We start from the raw sequence: 26,709 nt of genomic DNA on the forward strand, positions 1-26,709 counted from the left end.
ATCTTCTGACGTTTGGGTCCCCATAGAGCAGCGCTGAAGCGCAAGGCATTAAGGTGGTGCGGCTTGCTCCGTCAAAGGGCCTGAATTTTGCTCCTAGTGTCCTCCCTCATCAGGCTCGCCATGCTTTGCCCCTCTTTTTGTGGACTTTATCTAGTGCCCCTTGGTGGAACAAAAACCACTTAGTCTGCTGATCTTTATATATCTTGCACATTATTACTGTAAGGAAATGTTGCAGTTACCCCCCACTTTTTGCCTGATACTGATTTGACTGAGAAAGTGTGCTGGGACCCTGCTAACCAGGCCCCAGCACCAGTGTTCTTTCACCTAAAATGTACCATTGTTTCCACAATTGGCACACCCCTGGCACACAGATAAGTCCCTTGTAAAAGGTACCAGTGGTACCAAGGGCCCTGTTACCAGGGAAGGTCCCTAAGGGCTGCAGCATATGTTGTGCCACCCTAAGGGACCCTTCACCTAACACATGCACACTGCCATTGCAGATTGTGTGTGTTGGTGGGAAGAAAAAGGCAAAGTCGACATGGCATCCCCCTCAGGATGCCATGCACACACAAATACTGCCTGTGGCATAGGTAAGTCACCCCTCTAGCAGGCCTTACAGCCCTAAGGCAGGGTGCACTATACCACAGGTGAGGGCATAGCTGCATGAGCAATATGCCCCTACAGTGTCTAAGTCTATTCTTAGACATTGTAAGTACAGTTGTGGCCATATTAAGTATATGGTCTGGGAGTTTGTAAAAAACGAACTCCACAGCTCCATAATGGCTACACTGAATATTGGGAAGTTTGGTATCAAACGTCTCAGAATAATAAACCCACACTGATGCCAGTGTTGGATTTATTAAAAAATGCACACAGAGGGCATCTTAGAGATGCCCCCTGTATTTTACCCAATTGTTCAGTGCAGGACTGACTGGTCTGTGCCAGCCTGCTGCTGAGAGACGAGTTTCTGACCCCATGTGGTGAGGGCCTTTGTGCTCTCTGAGGACAGAAACAAAAGCCTGCTCTGGGTGGAGGTGCTTCACACCTCCCCCTGCAGGAACTGAAACACCTAGCAGTGAGCCTCAAAGGCTCAGGCTTCTTGTTACAATGCCCCAGGGCACTCCAGCTAGTGGAGATGCCCGCCCCCTGGACCCAGCCCCCACTTTTGGCGGCAAGTCCAAGGAAGATAATGAGAAAAAGAAGGAGGAGTCACCCACCAGTCAGGTCAGCTCCTAAGGTGTCCTGAGCTGAGGTGACCCCTGCCTTTAGAAATCCTCCATCTTGATTTTGGAGGATTCCCCCAATAGGAACAGGGATGTGCCCCCCTCCCCTCAGGAAGGAGGCACAAAGAGGGTGTAGCCACCCTCAAGGACAGTAGCCATTGGCTACTGCCCTCCCAGACCTAAACAAACCCCTAAATTCAGTATTTAGGGGCTCCCCAGAACCTAGGAAACTAGATTCCTGCAACCTGAAGACAAAGAAGGACTGCTGATCTGAAGCCCTGCAGAGAAGACGGAGACACCAACTGCTTTGGCCCCAGCCCTACCGGCCTGTCTCCCCACTTAAAGAAAAGCTGCAACAGCGATGTGTCTCCCAGGGTCCAGCAACCTCTGAAGCCTCAGAGGACTACCCTGCATCTAAAAGGACCAAGAACTCCCGAGGACAGAGGCCCTGTTCCACAAAGACTGCAACTTTGCAACAAAGAAGCAACTTTTAAAGACCACACGTTCCCCGCCGGAAGCGTGAGACTTTCCACTCTGCACCCGACGCCCCCGGCTCGACCTGCGGAAAACCAATACTACAGGGAGGACTCCCCAGCGACTGCGAGCCCGTGAGTAGCCAGAGTTGACCCCCCTGGTCCCCCCCAGTGACGCTTGCAGAGGGAATCTAGAGTTTCCCCCTGACCGCGACTGCCTGCTTCAAGGAACCCGACGCCTGGTAAAGACACTGCACCCGCAGCCCCCAGGACCTGAAGCATCCGACCTCCAGTGCAGGAGTGACCCCCAGGAGGCCCTCTCCCTAGCCCAGGTGGTGGCTACCCCGAGGAGCCCCCCCCCCCCTGCCTGCATCGCTGAAGAGACCCCTGGGTCTCCCATTGAAACCTATTGCAAACCCGACGCCTGTTTGCACTCTGCACCCGGCCGCCCCTGTGCCGCTGAGGGTGTACTTTTTGTGCTGACTTGTGTCCCCCCCGGTACTCTAAAAAAAAAACCCTGGTCTGTCCTCCGAAGTCGCGGGTACTTACCTGCTGGCAGACTGGAACCGGGGCACCCCTTTCGCCCTTCAAGCATATGAGTTTTGGGCACCACTTTGACCTCTGCACCTGACCGGCCCCGAAATGCTGGTGTGGTAACTTTGGGGTTGCCCTGAACCCCCAACGGTGGGCTACCTTGGACCCAACTTTGAACCCTGTAGGTGGTTTACTTACCTGCAAAACTAACAAATACTTACCTCCCCAGGAACTGTTGAAATTTGCACTGTCTAGTTTTAAAATAGCTTATTGCCATTTTTGCCAAAACTGTACATGCTATTTTGCTGATTCAAAGTTCCTATGATACCTGAGTGAAGTACCTTTCATTTGAAGTATTGATTGTAAATCTTGAACCTGTGGTTCTTAAAATAAACTAAGAAAATATATTTTTCTATATAAAAACCTATTGGCCTGGAATTGTCTGAGTGTGTGGTCCTCATTTATTGCCTGTGTGTGTACAACAAGTGCTTAACACTACCCTCTGATAGGCCTACTGCTCGACCACACTACCACAAAATAGAGCATTAGAATTATCTCTTTTTGCCACTATCTTACCTCTAAGAGGAACCCTTGGACTCTGTGCATGCTATTTCTTACTTTGAAATAGTACATACAGAGCCAACTTCCTACAATTACATCATGCATACTCTGCCGGGAAACTGACTTAACCACGTAACATTACTGTCATGGAACCTGAACCTATCAGACTTGGATTGTCGTTGCTCATAGTGCCACTGATTTTGGGCTTGATTGCTGGACACGGACAACTGACGTGCTGCGCTGTGTGTACTGTGTGTGCGTGTGCCCATGCTCCCCCTTTTTCTTGAACATAGGGATAACAGAGAAGAAATGAAATACAAGGCGAACACACTGTTGTGTAGCCATTTTAAGTATAGCTCCATGCACATTAGTTTAACATACTAGGCAACTGTGTACTTTGCCCTAGATATATTTTATTCAGCTTCACACTGTTATTTTACAATAACCAGTTTTTACGGTCTTGTTTTAATTTCTTCAGTCACACTGTTTAGCACTGTTCAGCACTGCGTTCTCAAATAATGCATTCTTGATCGCCCTGTGCTTCAGTCAAGGCTACAGTCTGGTACATTGCCGGTAAACGTGATAGACGTTTAGTCTCCAGCATTCGTAGAAAATACACATCCTTACGTAGGGACATTTTCTTAGAACATCTGCGTGTTAAGTTATAAAAACACTCTCTAGTCCTAGTACACGTCAAGAGGGAGATTCCAGCCAGGGAACCACAACTGTATGCTGAATGCCCCGTTGCAGATGCTGATGCAGATTACAGGCCTTTGCTCAGGTATGAGGGTTGATGCCCTCCCGGGGAAACCTGAAAGGGAGGCTTAGAGCTTAACATGCTGTGCTCAAAATATAACTTAGAGAGAGAATAATCTAGCGGCATTATGATAGCCTTATTCTTGTGCTTCACTCTCATCATTACTATTTTAATATTACTGTGTTGTGTAGTTCTGGTTATTGCAGCTCATACTTTTCTATCCAAAATGCAGTCGTTTTATTAAGCCAATCTTTAAAACTTACACTGCCTTTAGAGTAATTTATGTATGAGACTGTACTGTGAATGAGAGAACCGGTTGTGACCTGAGTGACCACGACTTCCCTGAGAAGTATTGATATGTCATGCCCTCGGCTGCCCAATTGTCTCTGTCATTTGGGGGAGATGAGGCACTGCTAGTTAGCCGGAGCAAAACCCGGATTTGGAGCGACAAGTGTCATCCACTGTGGGTCAGACTCAGTCCCCCACACTGTGGACGATCTTGCTGCTCAAAATCCAGTAGTCTCATTAAAATAACGAGAGCCTAGGCGACAACACAAGGGGGTATGGCTGTGCATGAAGTGGATCTCAAACAGACTAAAAGAAATTCTCATTGTTGAGAACATGACTTTAAGACTCGGATCTGCCGTCGCTCACCAGGAGATAAAAAAAATAAAATAAAAAAAGAAAGGGTTGCAATAAAAGGACAACTCTAAATCAAAATTTGGTGACCTACCCAGTTTTTTAGGTGAGAAAAACTACTAGCCCTTCTCACCTGGGTTTGAGAGGTCAGAACCCCAAATTGGCCTAAAAGAGGACCCAGTGGGCACTGATAAGCCCCTGAAGTTCCCTTTTATGGCCCAAAAGTTGGATACAACTGAAGCCCCTACACCCAGTGTTTTATCAGCCCCTTATAACCTTTTGGGCCCTGTAGCAGAAAGCAATCTGGTTCCACACACTGCGCAAATCCCTCCAGCAAGTGCCCCTCACAATCTCTTGGGTCCTGTACCAGAAAGCAATCTGGCTTCACACACAACGCCTATGATGATAGTTAATATAGGCAGGCGGTTTCCATCCCCAGACTCCCAGGTAGGGGAATCCTACAATGCAATAAGCAATAACAGGGCTTCAGCAACGTCTGTCGGGCCCAGGGAGTTTCTCAAATTCTCCAGGTGCCACTATCTACTGCCACAAAAGTGTCAGCAGCCCCTGCTACTATAGTTTGGGGCGAACACCCACTCATGGATTCAGGCACTGGCTTTCATGATGTTCTGCAAGTCCCAGCTGCCATACTTTACACACTTCTCTACCCAGAGTACATGTCCACGGTCTCCTTTGACATTGTAAACCAGGGTAATATCCTGAAGCTTGCTCGGTCAACTGGATCACTCAGAGAAATTACATCACATGATATTGTCTCCATCAAATTCACTGCCCCAGGTCCTGACCAGAACAATGAAACAAGCCAGGTTACCTGGCGATCTGCAGAACTGGTTCTGAAGGTTTTGGGCAGTATTGAGACTTTCAAGCAGTGGGGGATTAGAATTACTCTGTTAAGGGAGCCCGGACAGTCCCATCTTCTGGAGCATTGGCAGAAAAAGGCCACAACACTGATGCAACATAAACCCGTTTACTCAGTTTTAAGAACTGCCCAAAGCAAATCCTTGGCCTCGCTCAATTGCAAATTAGCGAATATCGCAAAAAACACACTTCTGGCCCAGTTTCAAAGGATGACTGGAGTTGGCTGCCAGGTGCCTTAAATTCAACCAGACTTTTACGTTGACAAAATACTAAATTGACTTAGTCTTCAGCTGGGGCTCTCAAGGAATGCTCCTGGAAGATCAATGGTCCATCAATGGTGGTGGAGACCCAGACACCCTTCGGTATCTCAGTCTCTTTCAAATCATTCTACTACAAGAGACTTGGTCAAAGAAGGCTCGGCATTTGGAAGGATATGTTTCTCATTTTATTTCAGCAACAAAGACATATAAGCACGTGAACAGTATGGGTGGCCTGGCAATTTATGTATCCATTTCTAGTCAAATCGAGTCCGGGGAGAAAAAAAGCGATGAGGATGGTCTGCAAGTAGTCGGCTTATCTTTTAAATCTTCTAATGGCTGCATAATGAAAATCAATGTGGTCAATGTTTAAATTCATCCAAACACAACAGCAAGGTCAGCAACATCTGACAAGCTGATCGATACAGTAATAGGTCTAATCTCGGAGAGTGCCAGCAACAATCTTGTGATTTCAGACAATTTTGACATGTGGTTTATGAGCATGCTAATTGCAAGTGAGGTCATAGAGGAACAAGACAGCTATTGGATGACTGAGTCACAAGCTCATCCCGGGTGGCAAAAGTCCAATAGAAAGGATGGGCCCTGAAAAGCAACCTAAAACATCTCAGCCTTAGGGCTTTAAATGGTCACTTTGCCCCAGACCAGCCGCTGGTCCTTACTTTTTTAACAGCAACCACAGTATCTGTAATTGATTATACTTTTGTTAATCTCCCTCTACTAAACACCATCAATTCTTTCGACCTGGGTGAAATAATTAAAAGTGACCCTCCGCCACAGGAAATCACTTTTGATACTACCCTGAACATGTTTGACCCCGCAGTTGATCTAGGATTCAAAGGGCACACAAAAATAATTTAAACCGCATTAGGTGCACCATCAATACCCTTCCCAAACTGGCAGCTAAGGCTAAACAACTTTTTGTCTCCACACAAACTCCTGCAGGTGGATCTTCTGTCACAATGGGTAAGGTTCACAGAAAGATTTATATCACAGCATGCTAAGCAGGGACCATTCGGAAATAAGTGCAATATACAAAATACAACTCTCCCCCAAGGACAGGATACCAATCACAAGATAATAGGGGCCAATGGGTTGGTTAACTCAATGTGGAGAGCTCTTAAAAGATCGCCTACGGGCCCAATAAACCTTTACAAACTGATGGAGGCAAGATGGAAATTAAAAGAGGAGAAAAAGGCATTCCCAATGAAATGGAATTAATTCTAGTCCAAATTATTGTATATCAGGTCTAACAACTCCGCAAATGTTTGGCGGAATATAAATGGTTTGGGTAGGGTTACACCTAACGTAGCCTCCTCTAACATCTCGGAGTGCACCTGGTATAATTTCCTCCTTGACCACTTTAACTTGGAATCACAAAAACTCCTGTATTGCACACAAGGGGTCTGCAGAGAAACTATCGAACCGCTGTCCACTATGCATGGAAGTAGTGACCACAGGGCATCATGATGTTCCATCTCACAGTCAGTTGAGTTCAGAAACAAATAGCAAACGGCCGTAAAGATGGGGCACCAGGCCCTGGAGGCATACAACCAGCCATTTGTACGGAAGATCCAACATATTGGTCTGGCTGCCTAGCACTGCTCTTTTACACTTGAATTGTATCCCTCCCTCATGGCGCGGTTAAATCTTTGCACCAATTTTCAAAGGTCGGGATAAAGTGGCACCAGGGAACTATCATTTGGTAGCTCTCATTGATAATGATGCTAAATACATTGCAGAAGTGCTAGTTGAGGAGCTTCAAACTTGGGGAGAGGCCAATAATATCATCCCCCCAAATCAAATGGGCTTCACGAAGCATACTGGGACCTCAGTCAACCTCTTGGCTCTCTCCTTGTTATCTGACCAGTCAAAATCAAATAGCCAATGAGTCTATCTAGGGTTTATTGATTACAAGACTGCCGTTGATAGAGTTGACATGGGAAAACTCTGGCAGAAATTAGCTCTTCTGAATATCCTGGGTGGCTTCTTAGAGCCTTGTAGTTACTGCGGACATATGGGTCAGGATAATGATTGGGGATGTTTTTCGCCTGTCTAGGCCCATCAAAACCACGCAGGGTCTCAAGCAGGGCTGCATCCTTGCTCCAGCAATATTTAACTTGTTCTTATTGGATTTGTCTCCTGCGTTAAACTCAATCAATTACCATCTGCCCAAATTGGGGGCTTTCAGCTCTCAAATTTACTGTACGCAGATGACTTAGTCATGATCAGCAAAACAGAGGCTGGTCTGCAGCCCCTTCTTGATGCAACCTCCGCTTCCTCAATCAAGAATGGGCTGATAATCAATAAAAATAAAACAAAGACTTTGGTCATTCAAGGGTCAAGATCACAAAAAGCAGTGGGGTTTCTGGATCAAGAAAGACTTGAGTCAACAAGCAGTTTTAAATATCATCGAGTGGATTTTAATGGGAATTGGCGATACTGTGATCAACTGGAAGAAAGTAGAAGGAAGGCCTACGCACTGAATGTCGGTCTTAGGTTCCTAGCTACAAAATGAAAGGGCCTACTTTGATGCCGATCCTCCAGGTAGCACAGGCTAAGATTTTGCTGATATTGGTGTATGAAAGCGAGGCCCTTAAGGGTCGGTATAGTGCAACATTTGATAAAATCCTACTTAAGATCTATAGATCCCTCTTTCAGTTTCCCTCCCATTCATTGCCTGCACAGATAAGACTGGAGTTTGGCACTGTTAAACAATATTTAGCATGGACGGCAGCATTTATGTTGTGCTGCCACAAAATCAGGTCTGCAAATAGTGATTCACTGGCCCACTACTTGTGGTCCGAAATGGAAACAAAGCAAAGCTCCCCAGAAAGATCCTAACTGATGCAGGTCTTGAGCTCTCTCGGCTTAACTAACACCTGGGACCTTCCCATTAGTCATCAGGAGTTCAAAAGGCTGGGAAAAACTAGCAGCAAATGGCTTTTATTGCTTGAAGACAAGGCTAGCCTAGTCCTGCATAAACATGGTTGGATGGCTCTTCAAACTTATACACAGTTAAAACCCCAGAGTTATCTCCACGAACTCTATAATGATGGGGTAAAGGCACAATTCATGAAATGCAGAATGGGGATAATACCTACCCCTTATTATGATCCCGTATGGAAAAGACGAGAGGGGCTAGGGAACTGCCGACTAAGTAAACTTGGTCAGGAAGACATCATCATATACTGTACTTATCCCCCCCCTCTTCTGAAGGACTGGCAGGAACTTTTACGAAAAAGGTGGAATACCTGGAGCATTCGGTCCTGCAGGGAGGCTGTCTTGGCCTGCTTCGACCCTAGGGACATCAGGTTAAACTGTGCACAGGTGACGTTCCTGCGCTGCTTCTGAAAAGAGTGGGGGCCAAGGTTCTGGTTGCTGCCCTCCGCTGTAGTGGATATTCTGAATGCTGCATAGGACTTTGTTGGTGCTTGAGTGACTATTATATAACAATCTAGGCCCTTATCACAATTTTCTCTGATATAACATACGCCCCTACATTGCTTTGAGATTTTCATGTCTTTTTTAATTATTAAATTGCACAAAATGTTCTTGCATGCACAGCATATCGAGATTAATACCTACAAACGCTATTTTGTGATACTTCATACACTAATTATGATGGCCTTACTAGGTTTAAAAAAAAAAAAAGTTATAACAGCTTTTTAGGGAAACTTGCTTTTGACTGGAGGGTGGAAGGACTCGCTTCGCTATTATATATTTTTTAATTGTTTGACAACGGCCGTTGGAAATTATCCTTTTAAATTATTCATAATGCGCTAAATGGATGGACATGGGTTGGTATCTTGAGTCATTTTAATGCATTTGTATTGTTTATTGTATTGCAAGGTTTTTTTTTCAATCATGCAATAAAGTTTAAGTTTATATATATATATATACTTGCCCAGCATAGCTGAAACTTTACATTATGCAGACAATACCCAAGCAGCAGACAGAGTGGTACAGGGATGTAAGGTTACAAGTAAGAATATGAATAGCTTTGAGTGAAGCCAACATTTCTGTTCTTCACTGGATCAAAACTACAACTTTGTTGTAGGACATAGTCAGATTGATATTCCCTTTCAAAGGCTAATGAAATAGGGTACCCCACTGGCCCCAATCAAAAAATAAATAAACAACCCCTTACACATCCAGTGCTCTCATGGTTCCTTGTACTATGTGTGAACAACTCATCAAGTCCACAGCCCCTTCCTGCACCCTGGCACTGGCAGCCCTGACTCTGTGACAAGGAAAACACTTGTGTGGGGTTTGATTTTTGTAATTGTTTGAGCAATGATGGGATGCTGTGGCCACCACCTACAACAATATGAGGGCTGCTCCTTCCTCAGAGAGATGGGTGTGTTCAGACACCAAGTATGTCCCGGCACTTGAAAAGTTCCTATAAAGGAGTTATTTTGTATTGATCGGCGTTCTTTAATTAAATTGTAGGGTCTTTTCTAGCCGTAACCTGCTGCAGTCTCTGCTACTGGATGCACATGTTTCAAGTTCACTGCCCCAGACTATACATGAGGGCTTGGCAAGTGAGTTAATGGGTGCCTCCAATCAAATAAATTACTTCTCCCTTAGTCTGTGACTCAGCCTAGCAGGCCTTCAGTTATCTTCTTATATTTGTAAACAAAATGGCCAATGGTCAACTTGCAACCTCTTCCACAAACATCTATGGCTAGAAACACTTTTATTCTGCATAAAATGCTGCATTAAGTTCTTTTCCTAACATAGCAACAGCGAAATGGTCCAGCTAGCATCCCATTAATCTAAACAACTGATTTGGTGTTGCTGGTGTTGTACATGGAACTCCACTTTAGAGTACTTTGGACTAATTGCAATTTAAGTGTAACAGATTTGTCAGATAGCTACAACTAATTCTCTAAATGCAGTAAAGACTAGTTGCTCCTATCTAGTTATTACGTTCCCAAATTGTAAGTAATTTTTTATTAATGCAGGACTCTCTCAATAAAGCTGCTCTGGCTGCAAACCTGCAAAGGAATAAGGCACAATCAGCATGCCTGTGTCTACAGATACAAAATAACACCATTATAGACAAGAAACAGAATGGATTTGCCGTCTACACAAACAAGTGACCAAGTATAGACTTTAGTTCTGTACTTTCTGAAGTTTGCCAAGAAATCACTTTGGAGCCCAGGTTTCAATGAACACTCACAGAACGTGACAAGATATACTATTTGCAGAAAACTTATATTTCACCACACCAATGCTTACCAGACTCAAATTTCCATGCTATTGTTATGCCTCCGATCTCAGAGTCGCTAAACCGTAGAAGGAAAGTCCCATCTCGCTTATTCACAAGCAAATCATGGGCCTGGGTCTTATTCACAAATCCTAGGATTGCTCTAAATCAGAAACAACAGCAAAATAAAGTATACCCATAAAGACAAAGCATTACTACCAGAGAAATACACAATAGCATTAATAAAGGCTTTGCTTTTTCAGACACTGACAATTTGGCTTTTAGAAGGCACAAGTTGGACAAATGCATAAGTTGCACAAAGTAGGTTTGTTTTATTTCTCTTGAAACTCACTTCTATTTCTTTTATTCCTCCCTAAAAACGTGGCCAGGCACCATAATTCAGTTTTCCAAACCTTTTTAAAACTGTCCCATGAAACTCCAAACTGAGGATACAACTCAACCGAGTTGATGGTAACTTAATGTGTGAAAGAAAACCCTCATACAGAAGGCACAGGGAAGGGGATTCCCTTAGGGCTCAAAAAGACATGGCTGTGCCAGTAAGTGGGCCTATAAGTACTGCCATGATGTCATTTAGGGGTTGGCAGGGGTCACAGTAGTGGTGAGTAAAAATGGTTTTAAATGATGTTGTGCACATGCTTGTTTGTTGGAGAGAATGTGTTTATGTGAGAGAAAGTGTGCGTATGTGTGAGTATTTGTGTCTGTTCTTGTAAGCATGTGAGTGAAACTGAATGAGAGTCAGGGATTCAATGACACTCAGTGAGTGAGACTGTGTGAGATTAAGTGTCAGTAAGTATGAGTGAGTAAGAATTAGTGAGCGAGATCAAGAGTGAATGCAAGTGAGTAAGTGGGAATGAACAGGAATGAGTGTGACGGGGTGTAAAAGAGTATGAGTGTGACAATAACAAGCTACTTACCTTTGGTAATTCTCTTTCTGGTATAGACTATCTAGTCACAGATTCCTCACCTTTTGAATATTTCCCAGGTATCACACTGAATTCAGAAGATTTTTCAGCAGTACCTCGGCGCACCGTGCTGCTCCACACTGATGCTGTTCCGCTCCAGAAATTATCTACAGAGTCTATACATGTGCCACCCCTGCAAGCTGTCAGTTGCTTTTGAGACTGTCCATGCCACCAGACAAAGCCCCAAAAGTGATATTGATTGAAAGCAGTGTGCAGATTCCTAGACTTGGGATCTTATTATCATGTTGAGGCTAGTCACTGAATGGGGAGGATGGAATGATCAGTGAGGATCTGTGGCTAAATGGAGGCTCTACCAGAAAGAATGTTACAGAGGGCAAGTAACTTGTTCTTTCCATGGAGACTTGTAGCCACAGATTCCTCATCTTTTATATAGAGACCATAACAGTACCTATTTGGAGGTGGGTTGGTCTGTGAGTGGACTGAAACCAGAAAGACCTGCTCTCCGAGCTCCACAGTTTTGGGGCCTGTCTCTGAGAGCAATCTGAGTATGGGATCATTTTGCAAGACATTTTACCTTTCTGTACCCAATCATTGAATGTTGCTACAGAATAATGGGTGGAACAGCTAACTGGTGGATGTCCTGAAAAAGGTGCTGTTGCGCCGAAACACACATCGATTTGATTGCTGTGATTCCACCAAGAAGAAATTATTAGTACAAAAAAAGATTACTGTGTTTCCATTTATATGAAGTTGTCCTATATGATAAAATACTGGATTGAATTTTTTAAGACTCTCCATGGAGATGAGTTTATATAATACTCTGAATGAAGTGATTATGGTACATATCACTGGCAACAAACAGAACATCTACTTTTGTAGTTTGGTCTGTTTTATGGCCCATAAGTGTTTGTTAGCTGTGTTTCTGCGAGTTGTGTGAATGTGGATGCGAAAGGAATATGAATGTAATGCATATGTATACATTAGACAGTCTTTTTCTACTACTAAGTTTTATATGTGTGTATAAGCAACTCAAGATGAATAATGATAAATAATAATTACAATTTACATAGTATGTTTTGGCACTTTTGGTTTTGCCCTTGCTTAGTATTTGAGAAGTAAATGTAAGTAATTGGAGAGTGTCCATAACATTTTTTTTAAATTTGATGTTTTAATCCCCTGGGTTGGAACTCACCATAATTGCTGAGAGCCCCTTTCTTTTCAGCTGCCTGGCAGATATCCAGAACAGGGAGTCTGCATGCTGACGCAGTGGTAGCAGCTTTAGCCTTTCTGCAATGGGCTTGCAATCCATCTGGAGGCTGCTTTTTGGCCAACATGTAGCAGATTTTTATAGAGCACTATCCAGTGGGAGATGGTTCTCTCCTGCACCGCCTTGCCTTTATTTTGCTCCAGCAAACCCCACAAGGAGCTGATCATCCATCTTTGGTATGATTAATGAAAACACTGAGCACTCTCTTGGGATCCAAACAGTGGAGCCTCTCCTCCTCCTCAGAGGGGTGAGGTGGAGTATAGAACGCTGGCACAGTGATGGCTTGAGCATTATGGAACCGTAGGAAGGAGCCTCAAGTCCCCAAAACCAGCCTGTTTAGGAAGGAAGAGGATTATAATGGTTTAACACAAGGAGCTTGAAGCTCACTCACGCCGTGCCAAGCAGATGACGATGACAAACACAGTTGTGATGGTAAGGAGTCATAAAGGAGAGCTCTAAACTGAGTTGAGTGGAGTGCACATCAGATAGGTCAGGATTAAGGTCCCATTGAGACATTACAAAGGAATAAGGGGGGGAAGCATGTGTTGCAGCGTTTACAAAAATCGCATAACAACCAATGAAGGCTGATCTGGCAATCATAAAAAGACCAAAAGGGCCCAAAGGTAACCTTAACCATGCCAAAAGCCAAACCTTGCTGGGTAAGAGAACAAATAAAAGAACATCAGTTACCTTGGCTTGGAGAAGGTCTATCTGGCAGGTGTCACACAGTTAAAGATTTGTCGCTACAAGAAGTGTATATAGTTACTGTTGAGGGACGCATTGCTGCCAAGATGACATCAACCACCTGTGGAGGAAGGTTGAAGGTGTTCAGCTATCACAGCTCAGGCTCTGAGCATGAAGGTAGAGATTGAAAAGGCTTAAATGCAGAACCCCCACCCCCCGTTGGTACGACAGCATGTCTTACCAGAGGGACAGCCTTATACAAGGTAATATGCTCACGCCCAGGAGTTCTGGACACCATACTCTCTGTGACAATCCAGGGCCACCAGGATGACTTGAGCCCAGTCGGTCATGATCTTCTTGTGTACTTGGGGCAAGAGCGGTATAGACGGAAAGGCATACAGGAGTCCCAAGTTCCACTCCAGGCATAATGCGGCTCTGAGCAAGAGAAGTCTTGGCAACTCCAATGCACAAAGTGTTGACATTGCGCATTCTCAGCAGCTGCGAACAGATCGGGCTAAGGTTCTTCCCATTTGCAGAAGAGTCCTTGCACCACCTCCGGGTGTAACTGCCATTCGTGATCTGCTAGATATTGACAGTTGAGCTTGACCATCCTAGCATTCGAAAATCCCACAAGGTAGTTTAGCACCAGAACAATTCCTTGGTGGTCCAGCCATTTCCAGAGGCACCAGACATCTTGGCCCAGGCTCCGTGACCCCACCCAGCACTGTTTGTTGCAGTACCACATGGCAGTGTTATTGTCTGTGACAACTATACTAGCTTCACTCTGATGGACGTAGGGAAGGCTTTCAACACCAATCAGGACCAGGGACACCACTGGATACCAGAGGCCTCTGATCTCCACCCTTATTAGATGGCTGCCCCAAACCAGAAGCAATGCATCACTCACTACTGTGAACCCTGGATGAGGAAGGGAAAGGGGTCTGCCGCTGTCCGAAGTCGCTATCCAGCAACCATCATTGCAGATCTCCTGCAGTCTCCTCTGAAAGCTGAACATTGTTTGACAGATCCCCTTGATGTTGGGCCCACTGTGACTTCAAAACTCACTGCAGAGCCCGCAATGCCACTTGGCATACTCGACAGCATGATGCTGGAGGCAATCAGTCCCAGCAGCCTAAGAGTCTACCTCTAAGACTGAGGCTGACAGATTGAAATCATATCAGATTGTCCTGGACTTTCTTTCCCAGCGGGAAAGATAAGAAACCTAATCATGTCCAGATGGCTGTTAAAGGCAAGTCTCTGAGAAGGTATGACTTTGGCACGCTGATTGTGAACCCAAAAAATGACAGGAGGTTTGCAGTAATCTAGAGCTGGTTGATGAAGAGGGAAGACGGGCACTCTGGCCCTCCTAAGGTGCGCTGTCACCACTGTCATCACTTTTGGGAACATCAAAAGGGCACTGTAGAAACCAAAGGGAAGCACAGACTGAAAATGGTCCTGTCCCACCCACGAACCACAGGAGGGATAGCTCTAAAGAGTACTAGTAAAATCCTTTGATCAATCTATTCAACCATAATGCCTTTGGATTTGAAAATCTCCTAAACCTCAACACTGCTGAAAGTCACTAGACAACGTCGAATTATCTTCAGCTACAACTTGTAGCCATGCGCTGGAGTGGAAATATGACTTCCAGAAAAGACTCTGAATCTGAAGGTAGAAATCTTCATCGCGCCCAATGCTGAGCAGCATCCAATCAATGTCATCCTGGGTGTGAACTTCAGACTTTTCCCCCCTTTGAGCCATTTTCTTGCGTTCATCAATGGTTTCACTAAGACCTCGTCCTTTACAAACCCATCATCAAAGAGTGCAACTTTGTATACAGTCAGCAGCCTTGCCACCTGAGGGCTCTAGCTTCGTGAAATCCAACCAGTGTGTTGGACTCGGGCTCTGTTGTAGTCAGCCTTAAACCTTACCCTTGTCCTGGTCTAAGCCAACCAGTTGTTAGCAGTTTTTGGTTCTATTTTCTTATGAAACTTTAGAAAATCATAGCTCTGTTTCCCCTTATGGATTACTGTTGTGTTGGTGTCATTTTGTACATTAAAATGTTCTCTATGTTTATAAATTGAAGTGGGATTTTTATTCTGTTGGATTTCTGATGTTTTGCCTGTTCTGGTACTTCTAGATACTTTATGCATTGTCTTACGTTAATGCTGTCTGCTGTATGCCATAACAACCAGGAGTTGAGGTCGGGTTCGGACTATAATTCAGGTTGAACAATTGCAGTTTTGAAGTGAACTGTTTCACTCCTCAGATTTAATAGGTGAACAAGCCTATGCGATTGGGAACACTCATAGCTTAGCTCTGCCTGAAACTCTCTCTGTAGATCCTGGTAGATGTGTTTCAGCTCAAGTTCTTCTTTATTGCCAATAATGGACAGCTGCAGATTTATGTGAGAGAGCAGGACCTGCCATGTTAAGTAGGCATAGTAAACCCTTTTCTGGAGTAGGTGTGAACAAGCAGATGTTGTTATGAGATTACTATGCACAAAAGCATGTCCATTTTGCTTTGTATGTCTTGTTTTAGGATTCAAGTTCTGCCTCTGCTAAGATATCTCTGCATTCATGAAGAAATATTTAGGAGAGGAACTCACAGTACCCAGGAACCAGGCAGATAAACTGAGAGAGAATTCAGCGCTGGGTGGACAAATTGACCCTTGATCACTACAAACACTGCAGGCACTGGTTTGAGTGGAAAGTGAGGATGTTCTGATAATAGGAACAGTTCTGTGTACAAACCTTTTCTCAGCCACACTGGGGCTATCATAATAATGTGACACGTCTCCCTTTTCATTTTGTTGAGTAGCTCGGGTATTAGTGGCAGAGCAGGGAAGGCATAAGCATATATCCATGCTATCTGGAAAACATTCTTCCCCTTCGTGAGGTTATATGCAGGTATAAAAGTGAGATTAGCTCTTCAGAGGTGTTGTAAATATAACTAGGTTTTGTTTTCCCCATTTTTGAAAATCCCTGACAAAAGATATCAAGTCACTTCTCACCTATGGCATTAATTTGATGTTCTACTTAAATTGCCTTCCCAATGACTGTCTGTGCTTGGGACACCTCCAGAGTGATTTGATTCTGTGTGATCCATGTCCATATTTTTTGTGTTCTCACAGAGAGTAGATGTGATTTTGCTCTTCTGTTTGTTCAGGTAAAACAAGACAGTCATATTGTCTGTCCATCCCAAAACCACAGATTTCTTTATCCTCTATAGGACAGCTTAAAGGCCAGGAGCTACTGCTCCCAGGTACAACAGTTTTATGAGCATCTTCGTTTCCTGCAGTAACCACTTACCATCTAATTAGACGCCCTGCATGTGAGCTCCCCAACCTTCCATGGAAGCACCTGGGTCATTATACACTGAGGCTTTGTTCCAACTAACTTTAGGCCTGAAAAAATGTTGATTTTCTGCACCCACCAGATCATGGCCTCCTTCATGTCTGGAGTGATCTTAACAGCATCATCAAAAGATCCTGGCAACTGAATCCACTGTTTGTCTAACTGTTCTTGGAGCAGCCTCGAGTGCAGATTACAGTTTGGTATAAGAGGGATGCAAGAGAGCTTTATCCATAAAAAAAGGCTTGTACATTCTAATTGAAACTGACATTTTTCTGGACATGGACAACACCAGGTTTGTCATTTTTAGGATCCTTTCGTTTGAGGGAAAGGCTTTGCATGAGATCGTATTGAGTACTAATCCAAAAAACGTCATCCCCCTCTATGGATAAAAACATGATTTCCCTTTGCTGAATTTTAGCCCTAATTTTAATGATGCTATTTTGAGTCAGCTGTTCATTTATGGGAAAACCCGGTGACAGCTCCTTCTTAAATTGGCAGCGACTAGCGCCACACATTTGGTGACTATTCGGGAATGGACTTTAAACCAAAGGGCTAGGACTTCGAATAGATAGTGATATTTGGCCACCTTGAATCTTAGGTATTTACTGTATTTTATATGTATGGGGTTATGGATATAATTGTGCTGGAGGTCTAGAGATATCATGAAATCTCCCTGGGTATAGTAATAGCAAAATGTCCTGTGATGTGATGTGACCATTCTGAACACCTGTTTCTTCAGATACTTGTGCAGCTATCTAAAATCAATCACTTGTCTCGATTGGTCTGATCTCTCGTTTGCGAAGAAAACATATGAATAGAACTATGTGTTTCGATGTGTGCAGGGGACCTCCTCTAAAGTAGCATCCTTGAGTAGGAGTGACTGCATTTTCTTCTTTAACAGACGAAAATATAGGTGTGACCTCCTGCAAGGTGGATTTCAAGGAGGTTTCTTAATAAATTCAAGGAAAGCCTGTGCTGGATTAGGTGTAATACCAACCAACCTGAATTAGCGAAACTCTAGTTGTTGAAAAAGTTGAGATAAAAAGGTTTCTGTTCCCTACTATATATGAAGCGTGTGTGTGGACAGGGGACTAGGGGTGATCACACCAAGTGCGTGTCACAGCATCTTGCTGATTCTTGTCCACACCCCTTTGCTGACATTTTTTATCTGGATGTATGTCTTGAACGGCCTGTGGCTGGTGGAGTCTAGAGCCCTGTATTGTTGATGCTAATATTGTGCTTTGTAACCTTGAAGGGACAGTTGGTAGGGTTGAAATCTAGTTGATTGGTATCCTCCCCTGCAAATAATGGTTTTCCTTCCCTTGGCCCCACAGAAAGGCTGGAAATGATGCTGCTGTAATACTTCTAAAGACCTTGCTGTGTTTGTATTCAATTTTGATTGAAGGACATCATCAATGTGTTTCCTGAAGAAAGCCTCTCTGTCATAAGGAATATATAATATTTCTGCTTGTATTTTCAGTCTGAAAGAGCTTGCCTTCAGCTAGCCCTGTTGTCTTATAACATCCTAAAATCAGTTAAAGCTGTAGCCATCACTCTATTGAGGATTTCAGAAGCAGCTCTCACACAATCCTGAAGGGTGGCTTTGACTTCTTTAAGTGTGTCTTCAAGCAATAAATCTGTAAAATCCCCTAAATCAGACATATGACGGTCATATCGACCCAGTACGGCAAGAGCATTGGAAGCCCTTACGGTCACAGCAGCCACATCTAAAATGTTATATTGTCCTGATATCTACCTTCCTTGTCAGGTGGAGTAGAACAAGAGGTAGCTGGATTTCTTGAGAGACTCTGAGATGCTTGCATAACCATCAAGTCTGTCTCAGGGTGTCCAAAGGGGCAGGCTGGGGAGTCATCCAGGGCTTTGAATTTTTATCAAGGCTGGGTATTACTGCCAATAATGTCACAGGGATTCTCATCCGTTTTAAGCTCTCTGCCCATATGTAATCCATGATTGGTATGGACTTTCTAGACATCTCCTTAAAGGTGTAAAGGAGGAGCACTCAGTTTGTTGCACTGGCACCAGAAGATCAAATATTCTGGACACTCTTTGTAGGAGCACATGAAAAACTCCTGTGTCGCCCAGAGAACTGGCAGCAGGTGGTGTCGGAGGGGGCATAGAGTGACACTACATAATCATCTCACTCTTGCCCTACAGGAGTTTGTTCTTGAACAAGTCCTCCCTCTTTTGGTTCATCATCATCATCATCATCATCATCCTCATCATCATGGCCTACATAGTTGCCATGGATAGAGATAGGTTCCAATGTTCTGGGTTTGTTGCTGTAGCGATATTGAACTTGTCTCCTGAATCCACAATCTTGGTAAGCATGAAGAGGAAGTAAGTTGTGGAACCAGAAAGTGCTATGACCTTAAGAGTGGACCGCCTTGCTCTGAAAACATTTTATAGAAGTCTCTGATCATCTGATGGAGTTCCACCTCGAAGCCCACTGGAACTTGCATTATGGGTTCCTGATAAGTTTGATCATCAGGAAACCCTGCATAAGCATATTGCTCCCCAAATGCTTCATATGCTCTAGGCTTTTTCTGAGCCTTGCCCTTGAAGTAGGAATCTCCTTCCATACAGCCGTACCATACCCCTCCTCATCAACTAAGTCCACCCATTTGACATGCAATTGGGAAGGGCTGCATGCAACCACCAAAGGGCTATCATTGTTTTCTTCTAAACCTTCCGCTTCTAGAAGGTGGCCTGAAAGCAAAAGTGAGACATTACTTGGTAAGATCTGTTCTGGTCTGATGGAAACGAGCTGCATTTGTCTTGTTGAAGGGTTCGTCAACGGAATCGTCAACAGTGCTATTGCATGCTTAAGAAGGTGTCAAGTACAGATGTTGTCGTCCGGGACTGTAATGGAAATTGTCGCAAATGGCCTTGTCAAGGCTGTTGTTTTTATAAAGCTGCAGCAGTCAGTGCTGTTGTTGTTCAATGTAGAAGTGGTCACTGTTGTCAATGTGGACGCCGTTTGTTGACAATGCAGAAGTTGTTGTTCCAATGACAGAGTTTGTTGCTGTTATCGATGATGGCCTGTTGACTGTTTCTTCGTTGATGTGTGTTTCATTGAAGATGGGGCTGTAGATGACTTTTTAGTCTGTGGTGATGGAGCTGACGGCTCAGATCAGATTTCTGTTCCCTTCACTGCCAGATAGGGTGACAAATGTTTTTGATTGGATTTTGTAGTCAATAAAGATAGACTCCTACTCTTATGAAACGTTTTCAAAAGTTCTCCTGTAAAATCCTTTTCAACCCATCTCTCTCTTTTGTTGCCTTTCCTTGGAGAAGATGACGGTCTCTCTCCTTCATCTAAAAAACCTGAAGTTTCCTTTGCTTTTTCTCTTTGTAACCACAAAAGAAGCATGGCTGCAATGTCCTTGAGGGTTTTTGCTGTAAATGTGGGCCATGCTTGCATTTCTTTGCTCTATGACGAAGACGCAGACAACATAGGCATTTTTTATGTGGGTACCACAGTCTGAGTTTCCTACAGTACCTGCAAGGCCTAAAAAGACTTAAAAAAATAAAAAAGATTTTTCTGACATGGTGCCGGCTGTCAGTAAATCACTGCCTTCCCACCACACAGCCTGAGGTTTAGTGGGCCTAGAGGGGAAGGTTAATTCATGTGCTAATTTCGGATTGGCTGGAGTTTAGTTCCTTCTAAATAGGTTAAAAATGTCACTTGTTTAAGCTTGACTGTCGTACATTATTTTGCAGTTCTATGGAAGTCAAGAAGGAGCCATACTCATCCTCCACAATCAGTGCATAGTGACAAATTTAAAGGCATTTATTCAAAACAGAGAGATGCTAGTGCACATGTATTTTTGAGATACTTATTTTCTATATGTTTAGTTTTCAGGAATTTTCAGGAATTCCCAGTCTCATACAGAATTACAGAAAGTTGGTTATACAGAGATATTGTTAAGACACATCCATTTTCAATTACATGTATGCTTGTCGTTCTTTATGACAATGTGCTCTGCTAAATACACAATCCTTGGTAAAGCATGCAATTGAGTTGAATATCCTTCTGGAGTCTAACAAGTGAAATATTGTTTTTATTACAGAGACCTGGATCCCCTCTGAATCAGATGTGGATTTAGGAATAGCTTGCTCCCCAGGGTTTAAGGTAATCAACCAAACAAGAGCAGAGAAAAAAGGAGGAGGGGTATCAATTTATTATTATTATTTTTTTTTAGAAGAGAAAAATGGGAGTTGGCCACTATTTAACTCAGTACAATTCACGTGGTGGAACTATTGGGATTTACACTGAAATAGAAAGGAGGACTACCTTTTCAGGCGTCCTCTGCTATAGGCCACCTTGTCCCCAGGATAACTTTGTACAACCATTTCTGAAACTAATTACTAAACCAGCATTAATGCACTCCAACTTCTTTGTATTAGGGGACAACAATATTTGTGTGGAAGATTACACGTCGGGCCAGGGTAATGAACTTCGGAGTGCATGCAAAATCTTAGGCCTGGAACAACTGGTATGCGCCCTACACAAAAAAGGGGGCATACCTTTGATCTGATACTGGCTCCCAATGACCTGATTACTGTAAGGGACTTTATTAAACTTAGCTAGTCAGACCACGTACTGATGACATTTGAGCTATCCAAAATAAAATAATGAAGGAAAAAATAGCCAAAAAGTCAGTGCAGGGCAGGCCATAGTATAAGCTAAGAAAAAAACTTAAGGAAGAAAAGATATTTGATACCTCAGACTGCTATCAGGAGGAGGCTACAGTAGAGGAGAATTATGAGGGCCTAAAGAGTTCAATAAATGGAATCCTGGATAAAATTATACCTGTTAAAAGATTGCTACAGCAAGATAAAGCCTCAAGCTTCGCTAAAAAAAAAGAAAAAGAAAGGGTATGTAGGAAGATGGAGAGACAGTGGTTTGGAGACTACTCTGAACATGATAAATTGCAACTGAAGAAGCCTCTGACCCAGTACCAAAAGGAAATTAGGAAAGCTAAAAAAATATTACCTGACAACTATTGCAGAAGCTACAATAAGTTGAGGAAAATATTTGGATTAGTAAGGGGCCTAGCAAATCCTGACTGTACAAAGAATCACAATCACAAGCTGAACTGAGCTCATTCTGCAAGAAATAGATATTGACCCAGCAAAACAAGATCTGCCCATGAAGGAGGACACTGGGGTGGAACATACGGAGAGGGGATTGTTCAAACTAGTAAAGATTGAAGAGATGAAGGAAGAGGAATTTTTTATCATTGGCTATGACTGTCTCTTCTGGATCTTTATTAGACACAATACCACCAACAATGTGGAATGAAAGGGCTGAGGAATTACTTCCTTGTCTTTTGAAAATATGTAAGCTATCACTGAGGAGAGGCATAGTACCGCAAGCATGAAAGAAGGTCCTAGTAACTCAGTTATTGAAAAAACAGCAGATAGATGATCCCAGTAATTATCGCCCAACCTACAACTTCCTTATACAATAAAATAATGGAAAGACATATTAGTAAAAAACTAGCCAGTCACTTAGATAACCACAACATTCTGGAGGCTGGGAATATGAGATTCAGGCCAGCACATGGCACTGAATCAGCACTTATCCTGGCAATGGATGAACTAAGGATGATAGTGGACAGAGATCAAACGGCAGATCTGATATTATTAGATTTATTAGCTGTGTTTGACACTGTGAACCACCAGATATTGACCCAGAGACTGAAAGAGTTAGGAGTAGAAGGTACTTTACTGGACTGGATTGTATCATATTTGTCTAACAGGTCCCAAGCCCTTCTCTTTGGAATTTAAGAGGGCAAATAAGGGAGTGCCACAGGGTTCACATTGAGCCCCATACTCGTTAATTTATATTTGCAACCATTGCTGACCCTCATCATATCTCATGATATGTCATTTGTAAATTACGCAGATGATATACAACTAATGCTAGCTTTGGACAAAAACAAACCTACCCCAGTGGTAGAGCTGCATACATGTCTAAATGAGGTGAAAAGCTGGCTGAGTAGGAATTCCGTGAAATTCAAAGGAAGAAAAACTGAATTTCTACCCTTTTCCCCTTCTAAGGAGCCGTACTGCCCGCAGAAGAATTTCTGGCCTTGGATCGGGTCAGATGACCTATAGCCAGCACAAATAGTTAAGAACCTGGGAGTACACCTGGATTACAAACTCACCATGGAAGTACACATTAATCCATACCGTCCTTTTGTGTTGCTAAAGTTGCCCTATGTAGGAGGGGTATGCCCAGACGTGGTTCCCTTGCTCACTGTGCCACTGGATTCAAGCTAGCCTGGCTGATGAAGGGTGATACCCTGAAACCGGTCCCAGGATGCTTGTTTCCGGTCCAGGGAGGACCTGGCCTGGCAGTTCGGGCTGGACTGTTCCCATGTGGAGCAGGGTCAAGACTGATTTGCATAAGACTGGGTCCAAACTGGGGTGGCATGGTGAGCAAAAGAACGATGGATTAAACCCAGATCTGTGACTGAGGGTGAGTGATTGCATTGTTCAGCACTCTGTCCATCTTCCTTTTGTGTAACACATTATTAAAACAGCAGTCACATGCTTTGGTCTGGTTCAAAATCTCCCAAAAATTGTGCTGCTCACCATTGCTGACTGGATGACAACAAGCCACCTCAAATTGAACTCAGAAAAAAGAGCGATCATCATCTTCGGTCCCAACAAAACAGCATGGAACGACTCTTGGTGGCCCGCCACCCACGCACGCAATCTCGGCATGATACTTGACTCATCTCTCTCCATGACTCAGCAAATCAACGCCATATCATCCTCCTGCTTCAACACCCTCTGCATGCTACGCAAGACCTTCAAATGGATTCCATTAGAAACCAGAAGAACGGTCACCCACACCCTCATCAGCAGCAGACTGGACTCTGGCAACACCCTCTACGCAGGGACCACAGCCAAGCTACAGAGAAAACTCCAGCGCATTCAGAACACTGCTGCACGTCTCATCCTCAACCTCTCTCGCCACCATCACATCTCCGCCCACCTCAGATCCCTACACTGGCTGTCAATCAAAAAAGGATTGTCTTCAAAATCCTAATCCACGCTCACAAAGCCCTCCACGACACCGGACCAGCCTACCTCAACGAACGAATCAACTTCCACAACCCGACTCGCCCGCTCCGCCGACCTCGCCCTTGCAACAGTCACCCGCATCCAACGCACCACCTCCGGCGGCAGATCCTTCTCACACCTCTCCGCCAAAACCTGGAACTCCCTCCCCACCAACCTACGCAAAACCCAGGACCTCCTAACTTTCAGAAAGAACCTTAAAACATGGCTTTTCAAGCAGTAATTCCCCCCACCCCCTCCCACAACCCCAGCGCCTTGAGACCCTATTGGGTGAGTAGCACGCTTAAGAAATATGATTGACTGATTGATAAAAAGATTGGACCGATTACAAACAATAGCAGCTAAACTGGCTTTGGATAAATCTAGATATGACTCCTCTTCCATTGCCTTGAAAGAGCTACACTGGCTGCCAGTTAAATAAAGGATGGTTTTTAATGCTATAGTGGTGGTTTATAAAGCTCTGAACAGAACAGGTCCATCACTGTTGCAAAGACATTTTAGACATTATATACCACAGAGAAATCTGTGCTCTGCCTCAGCCAATGTGCTATGTGTACCAAAATTCAGGAAAGCAAGGGCAGGGGGAAGATGTTTCCAGCTCAAGGCAGCTCAACTATGGAATGCACTCCTTGCATCCCTCAGAGCCAGCACAAATCTTTCTTGTTTTAAATGGACATAAAGATCTGGCTCTTCCAGAAATGGCAGTAGAATTCTAAGCAGACTGGGTGGAGCACAATGTGGCAGAACAAAACGACTGACAAGGGTTGAAACTGGCATGAGGTTATAGCATCAAGATACCTGGCCAGTGATGAATAAATGTCTGTTACTTACTTAGGCTAATACGTTATTCTGTATAGATCTGGACAACTCCTTGACCAACTGAAGTGACGAGTTAGAGTGTAGGAGTATTGTCCTCATGTCTACAACTGTCCTTCATATTGTTGTGTATGTGGTCATTGGTGGAGTTGGTGAGAGATGGAAAAGAGCATTGCTTCAGCTAGATCTTATGCACATGATTAGTGCAACCTGACAAGTTAGAAGATCATCTCTTTCAGCATTAACAATAGACATGGAGGAAAGAGTCCAGATCCACCCACTGCACCTCACATGATATGAAATCTGTTTAATGAAATGTGTTTATTAGCAGCCTTTCTGTATTAAAACTTTTCTATAAGAATTTTCTCTATATGGTCTTCCTTATATTTCTTCTCTTTTCATAATCTTCTATCATCAGGTCTTTCTTCTTTGAAACAAGCACTTTATTCTGCCCGTCAGAATGTTTTGTTTTTAAAGTTTACAACTGGACTTCCTCCTTGGCTTATAATGCTGGCTTTTCAGTCTTACTTTGCTTGTTGCGTACTTGAACTGTTTCACTCAATTGCTTTACTTTTTATTTTTTCTCTGTTTAATTTCATCACACTTCTCATTCTCACTGTTCTCACCCAATATTCTTTTAATTGTCTCTTCTAATTCGGTAATGTTTTTTCTGGTGGATGGGCTATCTAACTGCAGATTCCTCCCCTAGAATATCCAAAGGTGCCACGCTGTATTCAGAAGCTTTCATAGAAGCGTTCCCGCAAGCTGATAGGTGGTGCCGTGTGGTTCCACAGTGAGTTCGCTTGACCCCAGAATTGATGAAGAGCCACATGTCAGCGCCACCCCTGCAGCTGACATCAATTTGTTTCTTCACTCTGCACACTCAAAAGAGGAGCCCAAATGTGAAACAGAGGTACTGGTGTGAAAATCTCTAATGTGGGACTTTTTAGGTGGGTAAAAAGGCTATTCCACAGACCAGGGAGGTGGGTGTTCAGAGGGGAATTTGCAGTCAGAGTATCCATCAGAAAGCACGCTACTAAAGGTAAGAAACTTCTGATGGATACTTCTAACCACAGATTTCTAACCTCCCAAAGTGGTGAGTCTCTGTAATGGGTTCAGACCAAAATGTCCTGTAAGACTGAACGGACAAAATATCCTTCCAGACGGACTGGACTGTATACTCTATATCGCAGTCTGACAACCAGGCACTCTGCGTACTAACGCAGTCGTAGAAGCCCTAGACTATTTAGCACTTCGTACCTTCATGAGGCTACTTCTTGGCCAGTGTGTAGCAGATATTAGTGCAGAGCCCTATCCACCTTGACAAAGGCCTTACCTTTCTTTGCCCCAGAAAACACCACAAAAGCTGGTCGTCTTTGTTGTGATCGATGTAAAAGCTCCAAGGTCTTTTAGAAACCAGTCGATGAAGTCTCTCCTCTTTTTTCAAGGGGGATGAGGGGCATAGAACATAGGGACTGTGATGGATTACCAAACGGGAAAAGCAGTCACAGCTTTTGGCAAAAAGGCCTCCCTGGTCCTCAACACCAGTTTGTTTGCAAAAAGGAGGCATAGGGTTGTTGCACCAAGAAAGCCTGAAGCTCACTCATATAATGAGCTGTGGTAATCGTAATGAGCAAGACACATTTTTAGAGTGAGAAGACTAAACGAGCAGCTCTGTAGGAGTCCCTGTGAAGGGAGAACACAAGGAAAGTCCAGACCTAATTGAGATCCTACTGTGGCATCACAAAGGATTTGGGAGGAAACAAGTGTGTCAAACCTTTTATAACACTCATCACAACAGGTGATTTAACCCGTTCTGTGCCGCAGACGTAATGGTTACGTCCTGCGGCACAGTGCTGCTGTGCCGAGGACGTAACCATTACGTCCTCGGCACACAGCCCAGAGGGAGCGCTCTCGCTCCCTCTGTGTGCTTCCCCCACCCCCCCAAAGTCAGGGATGGAAGGAGAAGCCCT

At 43.9% G+C, this 26,709-nt stretch overlaps 1 protein-coding gene across 9 annotated transcripts in view; it reads right to left on the reverse strand.

The window, feature by feature from the left end:
• LOC138299444 (signal transducer and activator of transcription 5B) overlaps positions 1-26,709 on the reverse strand; it is a 994,326-nt gene that overhangs the window by 128,401 nt on the left and 839,216 nt on the right. For all 9 annotated transcript variants that reach the window (XM_069237688.1, XM_069237689.1, XM_069237693.1 and 6 more), the window contains one exon: positions 10,586-10,716. In XM_069237688.1, coding sequence (XP_069093789.1) covers positions 10,586-10,716 — 131 coding nt within the window. The remainder of the gene's footprint in view (positions 1-10,585; positions 10,717-26,709) is intronic.

This window comes from Pleurodeles waltl, chromosome 6, assembly GCF_031143425.1.
Source record: "Pleurodeles waltl isolate 20211129_DDA chromosome 6, aPleWal1.hap1.20221129, whole genome shotgun sequence".
NCBI classification, from domain to species: domain Eukaryota; kingdom Metazoa; phylum Chordata; class Amphibia; order Caudata; family Salamandridae; genus Pleurodeles; species Pleurodeles waltl.